Source organism: Thunnus albacares, chromosome 6 (genome assembly GCF_914725855.1).
Source record: "Thunnus albacares chromosome 6, fThuAlb1.1, whole genome shotgun sequence".
Lineage (NCBI taxonomy): Eukaryota > Metazoa > Chordata > Actinopteri > Scombriformes > Scombridae > Thunnus > Thunnus albacares.
Window position 1 is genome coordinate 14,299,325 of NC_058111.1, and position 18,563 is coordinate 14,317,887.

Below are 18,563 nucleotides of genomic sequence, written 5' to 3' on the forward strand. Positions count from 1 at the left end.
GTCTGGTGGCCAAATGGCAGAATGCAGACTGAACTACAGTATGGTTCTTCTCTCTTTACTCTTTTTTTGGGGGCAAACACGCTCGTTCACACAGAGCACAAGAAGCCCACTCAGTGCACGAGTGAGAAGAAGCATTCATCAAGGGACAAGAGTGAACTTGGGGAACCATTTGGCCAACGTTTGACAGGAGGGGAGAGGTCAAACGTTCAAACAAGCACCATACACACATTGACACAAACAGGCATGCGGTTTTGGAGCCGCACCATCCCACCTCGTTTCAGTTTCCTGTCAACGGCTACAATAGTATCTGCCTGCAAGCCGTGTAACCCAACCCTATCTTATCAACTGCAGGCTCAGACACAGCAACAAAACTGTGCAGTGTGTGCGTGTGTGTGTGTGTGTGCCCCAGGAGGCATGGGGAATGAATTCACTTCACAGGAATGCACAGCTGAGTCTGGGTGTTTTTACATCAAAACACCTACTGTATGTTTTTGATAAACGGTTGCAACTTTCTCCTCATTTTTCCTCATTTCTCCGCTGAGCTCGATGCTATTGGAAAATTAGGTTTTCACCTGCACACAAAACTTATCAATATAATCAAAAATACACGCATAATATTGTTTTATCTGTCAGAATATCAGAGGATTTAATATTGAAACTTATTTATCAATTGAATATAAGCTATATAAGAGACATTAGCTACCAATCTATCCGCTGACTCTATCCGTCCAATCAAAATGTGATTCTTAGCCGTTCATTGTCCTATCCTGCTTGTACCTTTCTGTCACTGCAGCTGTTACATTCTTAAGAGAATATCTCCATCTTGTCCTGGCTTGAACACTTGCTCTTTACCGCCTACAGTTCTCTGAAAATAGACAAATAACCCATGGGGAGCCTGAGAGACACATTCAGAACGTTGCACCTTAAGAAACAGTAAATTGCTGTTTGCCAAGCTCAGTACCATCGCCTGAAGCTTGCTCTTAAATTTTCCTCCTCGGTTTTCCCAAATGTTTTGGAGTGTGCATGCCTGGGAATAGTTATTACACCAAATACTGACACTGAAATCTGAAGAAAGGATGATTAGACGGAGGTTGAAGACTAGACATGCTTGAAGCAAAATGTCAAAAACCAAAAACATCCTCTTCTGTTTAAAGCTTGCCTGAGTTGGACTTTGTGCACAAGCCTCGAGCCAGACCTGTGCATCACACCACCTTCTCTACAAGCAAACCCTGCAAGAGAATCTTCCCTGATTGCTTAGATCTTAATTGCTTGTTGCTAGTATATGCAAATTTCATGTGTATGACGCAAGAGACAGGAAACTCTAAGCAAAGGTTGCCTGTAGGCCAAACATTCAAACAAAGTCTTCACTGAACTCAAATTTGCTAGAAAATAAGCAGAGCGCTAAACTTTAACAGCAGCTTTTAGGAGTTAAATAGGATGTGAGGTGAACATAAGACACTCATGCATGCAAGCACAAGCTAGTGCAAACATATACTCTCCCTATCCTTATAAAACCTTAGTATCTTTACTGACAATCTGCCTTATTTGTCTTTTCAAGGAGCTTGCAACTGAATTATATCACCTATCATCTACTGAGTCATCTACAGACTGTAATTGCTTTCAAAAATCTCTCACCTTGCATTCTCAAATCCTTTAACTCTCTCTGGTCAAGGAAATATGTAACTCAGTGTGTACTGTATTGTACATGGCACTATGTCCCTGACCTTTGCAATAAAGGGCTAGTTATCATTTTGGTGAGTTTAATCTGATGTGAAAGTCTCAGTAAATTAATCAATATTACAGTATTACATTACAAACCAAAGACAATAATATATACCATATTGTAGGCAGGTTTGTGCTGGTACATGATACCCACAAATCACTGTGTAATTATATATTGTACAGAGAGGGAGTGGATGGAGATACAACAGACAAGTGCAAACAGCACCAATTAAATGCTGGTTTAAGTGTGTTGTTGTCATGGTGACTAAGCTAGTAGGCTACCTCCGAAATTCTGTTTCATATTAAATGCCGTTGCTTTTGTTCCTGTGCCCATCTCTTTATTCTTAACCTCCCCTCCCTGTCCCTGTGTGTCTGTCTCTTACTTCATCCCTCTGCTTGTAACCATTTGGCTGAAAAACATCAAATACAGTCAAAAACAGTCCCATTTAACCAGCTTCCAACTGCCTTGTGTCCTTCACCTCCCCTCTCTTTATAAGTCTCTTCCCATTTCTCTTCCAGCTGTGCCCTCATCCATGTTACCGCATTAGACAGTTAGCAGACATTGTGGCACAAGATGTAGTGGGGGTGGAGGATTTATGCCACAGGGGTTTACAATGTGTCTCTCCCCACATTTCTAAAGAAAACACCATGTTTCATTGTTTACCCCGGTGTGCAGAGACACCGAGGTAAATGGTTTTATGTGATCTGTCTAATCCGAGAGAGAAAGCCTGACTAGAGGAGAAGCGTGGGAGCTTTGGAGTACTTTGATTCCAGCGACCTTCCCTTTTTATGCTGTCTGGCTCTGCTGCAAGTCTACGCTGGTCTAAAACACAGACAGACAAACAGCCACACAGACAGCAGCAACATGCATAAACTGAACAGGTTAAAGGATGGAACAATGTTTTTGCAAATTGGTGCTCCTCAAGCACAAAACAGGTCTATGTTTTTGCTATTTTCAAATACATGCTGTACACTATAATTTTTGGATTTTTTTCTAAACCTTTCCATGCAGCATTTGGTTTCCAGTCAGTTTCATATGGTATGAAAATCAATTAGCAGACTCTAAAACCTTGCTATTAGTGTGAGTCTGCATTCATTTTTATCAGTGTTGCAATATTGTTGCATGATAATGGGATGCAGACTTGTCTTAATCTTATTTAATCTGCATTTAAAGGATAATTTCCATTTATTACTCATTGTTTTCATAATTTTGGACATCATTTTTTATCAGTTATGATACCGTTGTACTGTAATGATATGGGAACACAAGAACAATAACAAAGTTTGAGGGGTAAAAACATGAGGAGTCAGACAACCAGACAGGTTGTAAACAAGCAAACAGTTAAGCCATATCATCTAAACCACTTTCAGGGATAAAACCAAAAGATAGACAAACTTCCATATGGGTAGTTGGATGTGTGGGAAGAAGGTATGAGTTGACTTGTGCGTTATGGCTCAGGAAAGGCCTGATGACTCAGGTAGGCTCGGGGCAAGTTGCTTCGGAGGAAGATGGAAAGCATAAGATGTAGACAAGTATAGACAGGCAGGTAGAAAGCAAATCAGCCGAGGAGGAGGAGGAGAAAGAGGAGGAGGAGGAGGAGGGAAGACAGAGAGGGGAGCAAAGAGACTGACAGATGAACACGAGACAGGCCTTTTGGGTATCGCTGTTATACAACAACAGACGTGAAGGTGCAGACTAATTACAATGCACAATACAAGTACATGATACTGAAGTTGGGCTAATTATGTGGAGCATGTGTGTGTGTTTGTGTGTGTGTGTGTATACTGGTGTCTCTGCTGCCTTTGCATGCGGGATTTATCTTTGCCCAGCAGGCAGTGTTGTACCATATGGTCCACAGAGTAGATTTCCTAAAACAACACATACACACACACTCAGACACAAAGACACATAGGCTCACACGGGAACACAGACATGTGCACGTGAAAACAAAATGTGATGGAGAGGAAGAAGAGGAAGAGCGAGAAAGAGAGTCACTGATGAGCAAGATAGAGCCATCTGCCCATCCTGGATTGCTGAGATCCACAGATCACAAACCAAATAATAATTACACAACAAGCAAACACTGCACAGTGGCGAGCAAATAATTATATTTGCTAACAATTATGCAAAACGTCTGGGCTTAAATACAACAAGATGGGGGGGGAGAGAAATAACAAAGTAATAGGACATTTTTTTTTCAAATTCTCCTGACAGGAAGTTTGAAGCAGCTGAAAAGATGTCAAAATGCCCCTGAATTCCCCTAAAACAGCAGGCCCTCCAAGGGGGGCTGGCTGGAGGTCCACTAAGCCCATCAGAGCCCATATGGTCTGGAGGCTTACACACCCCGAGATGACATGACAAAGCAAGCCCAGAGGCTGGAGATCCATGAACGGGTAGAAGAAGAAACAAGAACAAGGAGAAAGGGGGATGCAGACTGGCAGCATGTAACAAGCATTCAGAGTTGAGTTACACACTCTAGGAAAGATGTAATTTCTTTGAGTCCGTGTGTGTGTTTGGATAGCTATTTGTTTGGCTTTCAAGGCTACGGGGGTTTGTGTGAGGAAACCAACTCCACAGGATATGTGACATGGTGGAATTTATGTGTGTGTGTGTGTGTGCCAGGGTAAATAAATAAAGAGCAGTAATGGCTGTGTGTCATATGATCTGCCTGCACGGTGACACTAATGGCATTAGCCTGAATGAGAGACCTGCGGCGTGGCCTCTTCTCGTCCCTCACAGTCCTGTGTGCTCTCTTCCTTCCCTTCTTCTTCTATATCTCCAGCTGGTCTCCGACACTTTTTCTCTCTTTTACAGGTGCATTCATCTGTTCAATCTTGTTCACTGTTTAGACAGACTATTTCTGCAATGATTATTTTTTCTCACCTCTCTAATTGGAAGACATCTCATTACAGCTGACAATAAACATCCCTGATATCAATCAGTATTATCATGATTGGAGGCAAGTCACAGTTCCAAATTGAAAGACTTTTAACAGGATCAGGGGAGGCAATCAAGATATTAAAGATCAGATGTGTCAAGGGTTGCGGTTAGGTTTAAGTAATTATCCAGAGGATTATCACATAAATTGGCATGTAGCACATGTGGATTAAAGCGCTGAAAATGTAGCTTACTGTATTATGGATTTGCTTGGCATTCATAGAGTCTAATACAGTGCACAAATTAAGGAAAAGTTCAACATTTTGGGTAATATGTTTATTCTCTTTTTGCCAAGAGTTAAATGAGAAGATTGATACCACTCTCATCTTTTGTACAGTAAACATGACGCTTGAGCCAGCAGCTGGAAAGTTTAGCTTAGGACTGGAAACAGGAAAAATAGTTAGCCTGGCTTTCTTTGATGGTAAAAAAAAATCCATCTACCAGCAGCTCAAAAGCTTACTTATCAAAACATTGTATCTTGTTTGTTTAATCTGTATGGAACAAAAAGTGTAAAAATTATGTTACAGTTTCAAGTTGAGGTACGAGCTAGACTATTTTCATGGATGGGAGCAGTGACTTCCTGAAGCTGGGTGGTGAAGTTTTTAAACTGTGGTTTTTGTATGGATTAAACAAATGACTAAAATGTAGCTTTTGAGGTGCTGTTGGGTGGATTTTGTTACCTTTGCAAAGATCCAGACTAGCTGTTTCCAGTCTTTGTGCTAAACTAAGCTAACTGGCTGCTGGCAGTAGCTTCAGATTTACCCTACAGATGTGAGAGTGGTATAGATCTTCTCATATAACTCTCTGGGAGAAGGCAAATGATCTTATTTCCCAAAATGTCAAACTATTAATTTAAAGGACAAACAGGTTCAAAAACCTGGAGTTGCAAGATATAAAATTTACTCTTGTAGCATGGAGCTTCTTGTAGTCAATGACATGTTAACTGTCCACAAGCTGGACAGATGGTACAACAAAAGCTAATAAAGTGAATGAGAAAAAAATGTGAGTCAGAGAAGTGATTGAGGATGGACATGAGTATGCCCTGGAGCAGAGAGGAAGAGAAGAGTGAGGGGAAAAGGAAAAGAGCAGCACAAGGACCGACACTGAGTCACACAGCAGGGCAGGAAGTCTTAGATGGAGACACCCTTCCTTCCTGTCAGCACACTGATCACCAACACTGGACACCATTCAGTCTCACATCACATGACACATGTGACAAGTATTATGGTGGACACTACCATGTGTTGTACTTTGTGCCGTTTATATGGAGTGATACTAAAGGCTATGTGTCGCCCGTAGTAACTTCTTTTAGCAGAATTGCTGCATCCAGTCCAAGACCGTGGCTCAACAAGAAGTCAGTCAGTGTGCAATCTTCTCAAGGAACAGTGGTTTTTTTATGCTTTTGATTTCAGTGCCTGCAATGAAAAAAATTATCTCCAGGGGGTATATATTTTATCTATCCTAGTGGAGTTTTCTTTTTGTAAAAGCCCACAGGCCACACTGAAATCTCAGCAGCCAGACAGAGAATTTTAGCACACCCACTGATCAACAAATTAGTCTGTAACCAAGCATACAGTGCCAAAAGCAGAAAGGAGCACTGAGGTCTAGATTTACTGTATATGCAGCCCCAACCTGCTTTTTAGTTATCTTATTGTGCATGAAGCCTAGCAAGATATTTGCATATTAGCAAAAACAAGCTTCAAATATAATTTTGACACCTTCTTTTACTAAAACAAAAAAAAAGTGAGCAGGATTGGGTGTGATTTTCACAGGCAGATATTGGCCAAGTTAGATCATACCACTGAGACTGTTATCGGTCATAATGGAGGAAATGGCAAATAGCTATACAGAGGTATCAAATTAGATAACATACACACACCCACAACCCTGCTACTTCCCCATTTCCACAATTGCACCCAATCTGGTTTGAGATTTTCACACTGATGGACTTGAATTTACTCAGATAAGCACCTTAAAGGCAGTGTGTTGAATTTATGACCGTTAGTGGCACAATGGAGCAATGTTCTGATGGGTGGGTGCATACACACAAGGACAAACACGTTCTTCTTGACAGGATTTCTCTATTCCACTGATCAAAGGTTGGTGGTGATAAGAAGTGTAGCAATGCACCAGCAAGAGTCAAAGGAAAAGACTGCTAGGAGATGTAAACAAAACAGGTTTCAAATTGTTTAAAAAAGGCGATGCAAGTTATGACCAGGTAGTTGAGCTTAGCATAAAGACTGGAAACAGGGGGAAAAGCTAGCCTACCAGCACCTTTAAAGATCACAAATTAACATGTTATATCTTGTTTGTTTTATCTGTACAAAAACTAAGGTGTACAAAAGAAGCAAACTATGCTAAGCTAAGTTAACTGGCTGCAGCTTCATATTCACCAGAATGTTGAACTGCCTAAGTATAAGCACTGCAACAAAGCAATGCAACACATCCTCCAGTTACTGACATCACAACTGTGACTTGCAATTCAAACTTTCATTGGTGTAAGCTATATACTTGTATATTGTACAACAAAAGTGCTGGTAGGCCCCTCATAGTGCAGCAGGATCCAGAGCCAGTGATGTAGGTCAACAGACTGGAGATTCCCAGTGTCACAGGAGACTTCCTCTTCCACAGCTCCACACAGGATATGAGCAATTTCCTCAGAGCCTAGTCTCTCCAAAATTCCCAGAAATCAAGTCAGTGTGGAGGGTCATATCTAGGGCATCTTCTATATCTTAAAGATAACATATCGACTATACTGACAGCTTCATGTATGGGCATTATATTCCCTACATGTGGGAACAATGAGCAACTACATGCTGGTATGACTGCATGAGTATGCACTGCACCTTGTCAGCATAAAAATATCACAGTAGTTTCGATGAAAACGAAAGAGATGTGTGACTCATGTGGTAATAACCCGGTGTTGTGCGTTAACAGTGATTTGGCCTAAGAGGAAATGTTTGCTTCTGACTACTGCGCTGTCATGCTTGCTTCCTTCTGCAGTGTGAGACAGATACTTTGGCATTCTGGGTGGGGCTCATGTGTAATTTTATGGGGTAAAGTCAGCTGTACAACACATACTGATCTATCAGTGCACACTTCCTGGACCATATTTGGAGAATATTTCCGAAAGGTAAATAAACATGATCTGACACTTTGGCTGATAATTGCGCAACTCTAAAAATCACAACAAACTGTTGTGATTTTTAATTCAAAAACTATGTACAAATGACATTTTTATATAAACTTTTTAAAAAATTGTGTAGCTTTACAAACTTTCCCAGAGTTTTTTTTTTCTTTTTCTGTTACTTTTAACAACAACATTTATCTGCTGAATATTTTTGTATTATATCTACAGACTGCTTGGAATGTGTTGAGAGCAATAATAATGATAAGCCCAGAAATTCTTAAGAAATAAGTCTCCTTAATCTTGTCTCCTGATTGGTAAGTAGATCGAATCAAAGTAAAATTGCATCATATTGATTTGAAGACATTAAAATAAGTTCAACATTATGTGAAAATAGCAGCCTATTGGGAAGCCAGTGGTGGGAGACATTATCACTATCCTTCCCTACAAACCAAAAGGAAGATAAATAACAATGAGATGACAACGCATATATTCTTAGAGCTCGCAAAATAAGACAGTAAAGGCGTAGGGCATACTTCTCACTATACATGAAAACTTTAGCTCTTCTTTTTGTAGTTGCTCTCTCCCACAAGGTTCTCTGCTCACCTCATTGCTCAGGTTATGAAAGAGATGTTGCGTAAACCTGCCTCAGGAGGAGAAAAGTTTGATGATGAATCTGGACTCTTAACTGGGAGAAGGAACGTATAGAGACAGAAGAAAAGTATATAACTAAATAAAAACACAGACGTGATAGCGATCCAAAAGCCTCTTCATTTCTCCACCCATCAAGTCAGAGTTCTGAAGTTCAGAAAAAGGCACAAAATGACAAATGCCTAGAAAGGCATGACAACCTAAATGAGAAGAAAAAGGTGGCAGGAGATCACAGGGTATGGAGTAATGATGAGAACAGTCAGAAACCCAGTAGAGGAGGGGGGAGGAGGGAGATGATGGAATGAGGAAAAGAAACGGGATTGCAAATGGGGGAGGAAGGTCACGGATGTCACGGCATGAATGCTGAAGTTGTCGTGGTGACAGGAGGGCAACGCCAGGGTGGTGGGAGGTAGTCACGTGACCCGGCGTCAAGCCCTGGAGGAGGATGCCACAAACCCTCTTGTGAGCACAGATCTGCCAGATGGGGGGATGGAAAAGAAAGGAGGGCAGGAAGATGAAACTGAAAGCCAATTGCAAGTTTATGCAAGTGTGAAAAATGTACGTGACATGGGTTCAGTTTGATTTACAGTGCTGAAGACTGAGGAAGCAGAATAATTAAGTAACTGAAGACAGATTTCTTTCAACACAAAGCCAAAGCTCACAACAAGCATCCTGTCTTGCTGAAGTGTCAACAGAAAGACACAGTTACACATACTGTTAGTGAGCTCAAACTTAGCCTAGTTATAATGCAAAGGTTTACAAAGTGGAGTTGAATTTAAACAGGTTACACCATAGAAACTAGTTAATATACAGAGATTTAAATATTTCCACCCATTAACTAGCAGGTGTAGTTGTTGCATAGTTAGCTGAACATACTGATAAATTTACTTTAGCTTGCCAATACATGACCTTTTCAGATTGAAGAGTAAAAGAAGTAATATGGTGCATCTGACCTGACACTTCAACATGCAGTTTAATGATGACACTTTCTAATCTGATCTGGTGAACTTCTTTGCATACGTTTGTCTAACTACACATCCAACAGATACGGAGCAACATTAGCATTCTTTTGGAGTCGTGTTTGTGGAGACATTTTTTTGCTATTGAGCTGTTAAATGCTCCAGCTAGTTGCTAACTTTCTCTGCAGTTTCGGGCTGAGCAGGTAGTGTACACTGGGGTTTTATAGAGTTTTTTCTCTTGAAAACAGCTGGCCGCTGCTGCCGAAATACGACACTATGAAAGCAGTGAGAGTGAACCAAGACAGTAGTTGCAAGCCGGAAAACTAAAACAATAGGCTGAATGATGCTATAAAGCTCAGTACAGCTGAGGGAAACTGCAGAGTCAGGGGATATTCACATTACACATAGTTATTTGATCAATATACATAACAATACTGTTTATAGTCTCTTTAAGTCTGTAGTTTTAATGGTGCAACCCACTTGAATAAACCACTAGTTTTAAACTAGTCAGTAGCTACTATAGGAAGGACTTTACACACAAACTTAGTAATGGATTTATGAATAGCTGTTGTAACTCAATGCAGATACAGAGGTGCTGTTCTATTGCTGACGGTGCCCTGAGACCTCCCTGTGGTGGTGGCGGCAGTGGTTAAGGGGTGTGGGTATTATTATATTACAAAAAAACAAGTCCTCAAGCATTATCAAGTTTAAAACTCTAACTCTGCTCTTCTGTGGTTTCACCCGAACCCTCTGAACTCACGCAAATAGCATGGTCAGTTCTAAACTACTCTATATCATCTTCCTTTTTTCAACATGTGACTCAATGCATCCTTTACACATCTGATGTGGCATATGATCAAACAGTCACGCAAACAAACTACAAGGAAATGCTCAAGACTATTCACTTCTTGTTAGTCCTCTGGCACAAAAGCTGGCCTGTCGTTCAAGTGGAGAAACCACACCCAGACCTCAGGAGCTACATCTGAAGCCTGCCATAGAGTGACTGACATAGCCTGACTCACTCAGGTCAAAGGTAAAACCAGGCTAGATGTTATTGAAGATCTTAATAAATTGAGAATTTATCGAGGCAGCTCAAGATACTAATTATATATTTAATTATACCTATACAGAGAGATCAAATTGCAGTCTGCCAGGCCTCCACACACACTTAATGACCTGATTTTTCCCATCATAATTAAAACGCTGATTGTAACCGAGTTCAATTACAAATTGGGTCCTTAAGCATTACTTGTCCTCACTGACACCAAGTGAACAAAAGCTATTAATCCAAACAGGGGACGCTGCTAGTAACTGTCTGACTGGCTCCTTTGGCCTAGTTTCCTTTTCAGATGGAGCTCTGGTGCGAACCAAGGCAACTGTGCTATGATTATCTAAAGATGGGTATAAAGAGCAGTTTGATTGTGTGCCCAGTGGGATCCATCTTGTGACACAGTGGGGCGGTGTCTGGAGGCCTGTTTAGACAAACCCTGCACTCTCTCTTTTATCCTTTATCTCTACTGCTTTCTCTCTCTCTACCTCTGCGTTCCTAGAAATATTACTCTTATGCTCTCACCGCTGATACCATCCTCTTGGTTTCTGTGATGTGATCAGGGAAGACTAAAACGAGGAAAGTTGGTAAACAAGGAAAAGTCATTTCCAATCAGATATATAAAACAAGTAAGGTCAAATCCATGAATTTAAGCAAAAAGAACATAAATATACCACTGCTGTGCAAACTCTCCTGTCCTGTCATATCCCAACTTTCTCCCCCTCTTCCATCGCTCTTTCAGTTCAGGCTAAAGACAAGTCCAGACATTACAGTTCAAGGAATGACAGGAATGAGAGGAATTCTGGGGCATTCCCATCTCGGCACAGTTAGCTCAGAGTGAGAAGGCAACTCCCGGATCTACAGAGAGAGCTGAATGAAGAAACTGATCGATGATCAGTCATGACGTTTCAGCTCTAACTGAGGATTCAGGAGAGTCTAAGCGACCTTTGCTACGCTTACTCAGTCCAGCAGACATACACAGTTTACCTATCAAGCCCACACTTTTGCACAGAGAGAAAAAGAGTAACGCCCAAAACTTTTGAAATAGATTCTTCAGGAAAACCTACATATTTAAAAATCTCTCACAATCCTCTGCCAATGAGATTACAAGATATCACTGTTCAAGGTGCAATGTGGACAAAGGATATGATAAGGCTGAATGAACTAAACAATAACTGGGTAATTAAGGGAACAGTCAGGTCTAATCCAGCCCGCTGTTGCTGTGCAGGAACTCAGAGGAGGTGAGTGATGCCTCTCCTGTTTGTCTCTGGACAAAGTCTTTATGTTGGAATGCTACAGGAATCTAAACTGCAGTGTGTTTAAATGTGCACAACACAAAGTTAACTGCAGTGTGTGTGTGTGTGTGTGTGTGTGTGTGTGTGTGTGTGTGTGTGTGTGTGTGTGTGTTCATGTGTGAGTGAACGACACAGAAAAAACAAAGCTCATTCAGCCTTCGAGGGGAAGACAAACAGGGAGCCAATGGTTATTCCGGTGTTGTTATGGTAATGCCAAGCACAAAAAGAAACGGCACTAACACACACACACACACACACAACAAAATTAACTACCCTGTTGCATATAAATTCAATGCAGGGACTGTCACAGGCGTGAGTGTCAAATAATTTGATGTGTCAAAACAAAGAAGAGTAGAGAAAGAAAGGCTATTAGAGTCAAAAGAATTTCAGAGAGCATACTGCCTTGGATAGATACAGTACAACGGCACATCTACCAAGAAAAAAAGAAGAAGCCAAAACCGCACTCTTGAACACAACATAGCCTCAAAAATAGCATGATGACGCTGGGAGAGAAAGAGAAGCCTGTAATTCAGCAAGGAGCCTATATAGTGATTAAGTCCCATGTAAAAATGCAAACACACACCACCCACTCTCACTGGCTCTGTAGCAACACTTCCTGTCAGTGCAACTGCTTCCAACAGCAAAACACAGTTCTTGCATCTGTGGCAACACACTTAAACCTCATCTTAATCGTTAAGAAATCAATATTTAGTCGAATGTAACAAAGGAAGGAAATTATTTAAATAGAGATGTAAAATCTGCCTCTCTAGGTCGCTGAGTAAAAGCAGATTTCAAGTCATTGTGAGTAAAGAAAATATGTATTTGTGGCAACTAAGAGAAAGATGATCAAACAGACCGACACCCTCCTCTCTTACAGTCACCATTCCAGCAGTGACTGAACTCCCATAGGTCACGAGGCCACCCTGAGCAGCCATACCACATCCCAACCCCCCTTAACCATGGCAACCACATCACATGACCATCTCCCATGACCAGCAACTACTGACAAGCCAGGCCATCTGTAAACCTGAACATGGCTGATTTCCTGTTGGCTGCAACTGAAACCAATGGATTTAAAAATAGCCTAATTAAATTCCTTGAAATAAAAAAAAATAAAAAAAACAACACTGCAAGTTGACGAATGCAAAAATGTAGCTGCAACATACTGAAACATAATAAGGCTGAAACCAATTAAGCTCACAACCACAAAGAGATAACAACGGTGCTGAGTTATGCAAAAAAGATAAAATAAGAAATAAGGGACAGGAAGTGAAAGTTTCACCTTCTCGCTCCTTAGAAAGAGACAGATAAAAAGAAACAGGAACTCGACAGGCCCCTTTCTCTCCAAAGGGCAAATTCTTCTGCTATCAGATGTTTATACCACAGCAAGAGACTGAAGCTGCGCAGCAGTTGAAGATGGGGTGTACATTTACAGTATCTGGGGCATAGCTATAATAACTCCTCTCCCGCTCATCAACCACTAGTTTAACTATATTATTTTAAGGCAGAGTTCGACTTCAGCTCTGTTCAGATCTAATTACACAAGGAAACATGCCATTAGCCTTGACTTCACATACTGTTGGTAGCACTATTGTAAACTAGCCACAGTTTGTAGCAGATGTAGGGAAGATCAGCTGACATCAGCTGTCAACAGTCATATAACCACATCTGCACAGAACACCGAAACCAAATACAAATGTAGACGAGAGAAACGTAGTTTTTGTGCGTACTCTCACACACAGCAAGAATGGGGATGTAAATAAACGTTGTATATGTACACTAAAGCTGGGGAATAATTCAAAATTATTGCTTCACTTCCTGTTAAATTATATTATGATGATAAGAACATGTTGTGTGGTCATTTTACATAACTCTTCTGTCAAAATTTTAAGAAAACTGTAATTAAAAAAGGACATGATTAGTCATTGAGGTTCCTGTTCTTCACATAGAACACAGTTCAGTGCAATACATTAATTTGATTACTTTGTGATTTTGCATACATTTGCTATATGGTACATATATAATTATTAGGAAAATATATTTAAATATAGTAACCAGCTCTAATGTACACCTTTAATGATCACACCTGTTGGATGCCATAGTCACTATTGGATTACTTCCTCAGAACACACACCCCTGTACGCCGACCTCCACATGCCCTATATTCACATGGTGCAGGCAAAGCCAAAGAATACATATGATACCATTGCTTATACTGGCTAACAGGCACAGATACCCAAGCCTACACAGTCCCACGTAGGGGTTTGAGCCTGTGCAGGACAGTGACAGGCAGAGACACATATGCTCACTCATAAGACGCATACAGTACATACCACAACACACGTACAGACAGCTTGAAGACTACTGTATATACACTCTATGAAAGACTGGACTCTATGTGAAGCTTGTCTTGTGTTTGTTTACTCTTTCTACCCCAAGCCATTCTGCGGTCGTCCAGCCAGCCGGGGCTAGGTAATCCCCATAGGTAAACACAAGCAGAGCGGGGCCTGCTCAGTCATACCAGCCTCTCCACATCACACCACTACACCCACACATGCTGCACCCAGGTTGGAGCCCTGGGCTGAAAAGCTACTACACCCACACAGCTAAAAGAGACATTTCTCTGGAGCTGCGGAGCCTGGCCTCGTCTATTAAGGTATGTGTGGATGATGAGTAGATAGAGGTGCTTTCGTCTTGATTCCGCTTTGTTGGTAAATTTAGTCAAGGTTCATCAAAGAGGCGGGAATGATAAACCTCATCAATATCATACTTAACAATTATCTTTGCACATATTCATGATGGTAAGGGAATTGCGCTCAAATAACCTGAAAATAACCAGAGTGGGGCGATGCTTAGATTATTAGCAGTGTCGTGTAAACACCATAGTAGCAGAGACTAACAGAAGCGAGTTACTCATCTCCTTTTAAAACTAGTCATACCGTGTATACACCTTGGTCTGTTTTCTCTCAGCTTTTGATTTTGCACATGCACCACAATGGTCACAGCATTAACCGCATGGAAAGTTTGTGTTTGAGGAAAAAAAAAAAAAAAGAGTGATACAGTTAGGCAGCGGTAGACAAGCAGAGATATGATTTTTGGAGCGACATGGCTTTTATGTCACGTCTAACACCAGCTTGCATAAAGACCAGTAAATTTGTCACAGACAACTCAACATAACCAACAAAGTAGCCGCATTTTCCTATTACACGTCTACTTCCTGTTTATATGTGGTATACCACACAACCTCGAATATCAAACAACTCATGAGTTACATGATGTAACTCAAATATTTTTGGGGTTTTGGGGGTAAATCAAGTTACTGTAACTTATGCACACAAATGAACGATTACTACTATATTACTATGGGTATTTACAATAAACCATTTGTGTGCATCCAAACATATTGATTTATAAAATTAACGTGCAACTGGTGTTTAAGCCATGATAAACTTGTCCAAATCGCATGCGCTAACCTCGTTTAAACTCAGCAATCTGGCAGTAAGCCATTATGGTGATATAATATAATAAGCAGATGTCAACAAAGAAAACACAGTCTGGTTTCTTTTTTAAAAAATGCAATTTGTATTAAAAGTCTTTTTTTGTTTTGTTTTGTTTTTTTGTTGTTTTTTTTTTTTAAACAGACTGCCCACAGTTAAAGGGCTGGTCTGAAAATTAAACTTACAATCAGGTTAGATTTGTCAATGGTACATCATCACATTTCCTGCTAAAAACAACGACAAAAGAAACAGAACAAACAGAATTCCTTTGATTTAAGTGGTCTGGAAGGTAAGCGTTTGGTGCTGTTGTCATGTCTAGAGCGTTCCAGTACCTGTGCATTTCAAGATATAGGTTTGGCCAGACCAAGCAGACATTGCAAAATGAACACCTTTTCAGACTTCAAAAAGGCCAACGTAAAAACATACAGAAAACCGCCATTCCATTAACAAAAAGCCTATTGTAGTTTTTTTTTCAGCCTCCACCCCATGAGATTATCCAGAAGAACAGTTCACTAGTTTGTGGATTGCCATGTTGAAAGGTTCTTTTGGTGATACATGTAGGTTGGCACTAAATCTGAATAGCTGATTTGTTTTGGAAAGGCACTTGACACAAGGGCGATCGGGTCACCGTCCCCATGTCACTTCAGTTAAGGTCCTCTCACACACTCAAAGAGAAGATGAAGAAAAAAGTGGCACTCATCACGTTACTCCACCAGCAGATAAGTGGTGTCCATTTCTTTTGACTTTGGAAAAAAAACATAGGATTTGGAGTGTTGTGGAGCATTGCTCCAATATGGGTTAGGCAGAGATATTCCCCAAAACTTAACCCGCCCCAGACTGTGCAGTTATTTAACAAAATATACTCTCTGTCTTCTTCTTATACAGAAATATCCATTTATGAGTGTCTCTAAGTGTTGCTCTCCATATCTTCTCCATTGGGGTTTAGCTCCAGTTGTGAGTACAGTTGGAACTGGTTCGGGTTGGGGGGGGGGTTTGGGGGGGGTGGTTGTTGCTGAAACTCTGGATCTGACACTGTGTTGACATCAATGGCGGACACATCGTGCAGCAAAGATACTCCAACCCAGCAGAATTCCTGAAGAGTGGACCCCTCCCTCTGTCTCAGTTGCTCCCTTCCTCCTCCTCCTCCTCCTCTCTTCCCCCTGCAGCATTCCTCCCTTCATTTTCCTCCAAGGCCAGGGTGAGACACACGAAGAAGAGCTCAACAGTACACACTTGCTGCAACACACTGCCACAAAACAAGAGATAAGAGGAAGAGCCGTGAATGAACTGACGTGACCTCTTAGAAAAGATTTAGAAAAACACAGTGCTTTTCAGCTAATTTTAGGCTCGACTCAACAAAAACTGACTCGCTCATCCCTGAATGTAGGCCATACAGGAACTTTGGAATCTCCCGACTCCTCTTAACCTCATTCTGGAAAATGCAACTCCAGACTGTAGGTGTAAAAAATTTCAACCACTATCTTTGTAAAGCTAATTAAGTCACCCATAGCTTGCCCTACCAGTTCTGCAAATGAGTCAGATACTTCCCCAATCTGCTTAGCAAAACAATAGACTGCAAGTGTCCTATTGTAGATTACCAGCTAAAACTAATGCTGAGCTCATATGAACAACATTGGCACTGAACTCAGTGGTGTCTGATTGAAAAACTGAGGGCTACATGTAGGAAATAAAGTTGACCATGCGTCCAATGTTAAGCTATTCACTACATTGTACTTAAAATAGACAGGATTTCAATAACAAGTTCATTATCATTGGTTCTGTGTCACTTTATGAAACTGTGTCAGCGTTTCATTTTCACTGTATGGTGAGTCAACTTACCATTGCAAACTTAAAACCGAGCAAAGAATAAAACTTTTAAGGCTGTCCTTTTTTTCTTAAAGAATGACACAAGACGAACAGCACTGATCGTCGCCATTTGGTGTTGAGGCATAGTTCATCTGTCGGACTATCTCTGCAAACAGTTCGTCCACCGAGGTTTTATTTTTGGCTGAAGTTTCCATGAACGGGCAGTTCCAGTCGTCCGCCAGTGCCTTCCCCTCACCGGACGAGACCTCCCTCTCCCCCTCCAGGTCCACTTTGTTTCCAACCAGAATCATCGGCACCCTCTCGTACCGTTTCACCCGAATGATCTGATCCCTCATCGGCTTGATGTCCTGGAAGCTCTGCTGGTTCACCAGGCTGTAGACCAGGATGAAACCCTGACCGTTTTTGATGTACAAGTCTCGCATGGAGGCGAACTGCTCGGTCCCCGCCGTGTCCAGGATCTCCAGGACGGACGGAGAGGAGTCCACCTCGATCTCCTTCCTGTAGAAATCCTCTATCGTGGGGTCGTATTTCTCTATGAAGGATCCCGTCACGAATTGGACGGTGAGTGCGGATTTACCGACCCCTCCGGACCCGAGAACCACTACTTTGTACTCTCTCATGGTTCCCAAAGAGCCGACACTCCTGCTTCCTCTCCGCTGTGAGCCCGCTAGCCGCCCTGCTGGGTTTCAAACCGCTCACCGTTGCGCCTCCGCCAGCAGTTTTGTACGGGCTCCGGTCGGTGGATACGGGGCGTGGCCGTCAACTATCGCCGCTCAAGAGGTAAATACGGTTCTTCGGACCCTCACTCAGCATTTGTATTGTGGCATGTTGAGTCCCCAACGACAGCTCAGCCGGTTCTTGTGCAAGCTTCCCCCCGTTTTCGTTCAAGTAGCCACCGTACGCTCGTTGCTCTCCCTGCTACAGTCAAGTTAGCCGTAACGGAAAAACAATACTTCCGGTGGGAGCTTTCAAATAAAAGTCTACTGACTCAACGTGTCATGCAAACTCTATCCGGATACAGCTCCACTAATTTTTTTAATCCAACCATTCACAAACAGATTTCCAAATATGTTGTTATTTTACGTATTCTTGTGGGGAGCAATTATTTGAGCGTGATAATTATATTCTTTTGAAAGCGAGCAGTGTGGTTTCCGGTAAAGTTCTTGCTACACAAAAGTAACTTGACGCCGCTCTGCCTGTGCTTCCTGCCCACACTCAGCACGCAGTCTGCGTCCCACGTCACTCAAATAAATACGCTCCAGTGCTGAGTTTAAAGGTGCAGTGCGGTTGTTATCGCACAGTCAGCTGCCTTCAGTACCCACGCAGACCTGCCACACCTTAGTTTCGACATCACTGATCCTTGGGCTTACTACTGCTTGACTCATTCTCACACAACTTACTGGAAAAGTCAGTCTACTGCAAGCCTCTGCTTAACCCCCAGATGCAATGCGAGTCTGTGGTTTTCTTCACTTCTTCTGAAAATCTGGGTTACAAACTCA

General features: G+C 41.6%; 1 protein-coding gene across 1 annotated transcript; it reads right to left on the minus strand.

Moving 5' to 3' along the window:
- Positions 1-8,538: 8,538 nt before the first annotated feature.
- Positions 8,539-18,247, minus strand: LOC122984195 (ras-related protein Rap-2b). The gene is made up of 2 exons (XM_044354527.1): positions 17,077-18,247; positions 8,539-16,483 (listed from the first exon to the last, which is right to left on the minus strand). The coding sequence occupies exon 1, from the start codon at positions 17,682-17,684 to the stop codon at positions 17,133-17,135; it is 552 nt and encodes a 183-aa protein (XP_044210462.1). The 5' UTR covers positions 17,685-18,247; the 3' UTR covers positions 8,539-16,483; positions 17,077-17,132.
- Between the last annotated feature and the right edge of the window lie 316 nt (positions 18,248-18,563).

Bases quoted from the DNA above. Each gene is read 5' to 3' on its own strand.
- LOC122984195 (XM_044354527.1), bottom strand. From the start codon at position 17,684: ATGAGAGAGTACAAAGTAGTGGTTCTCGGGTCCGGAGGGGTCGGTAAA.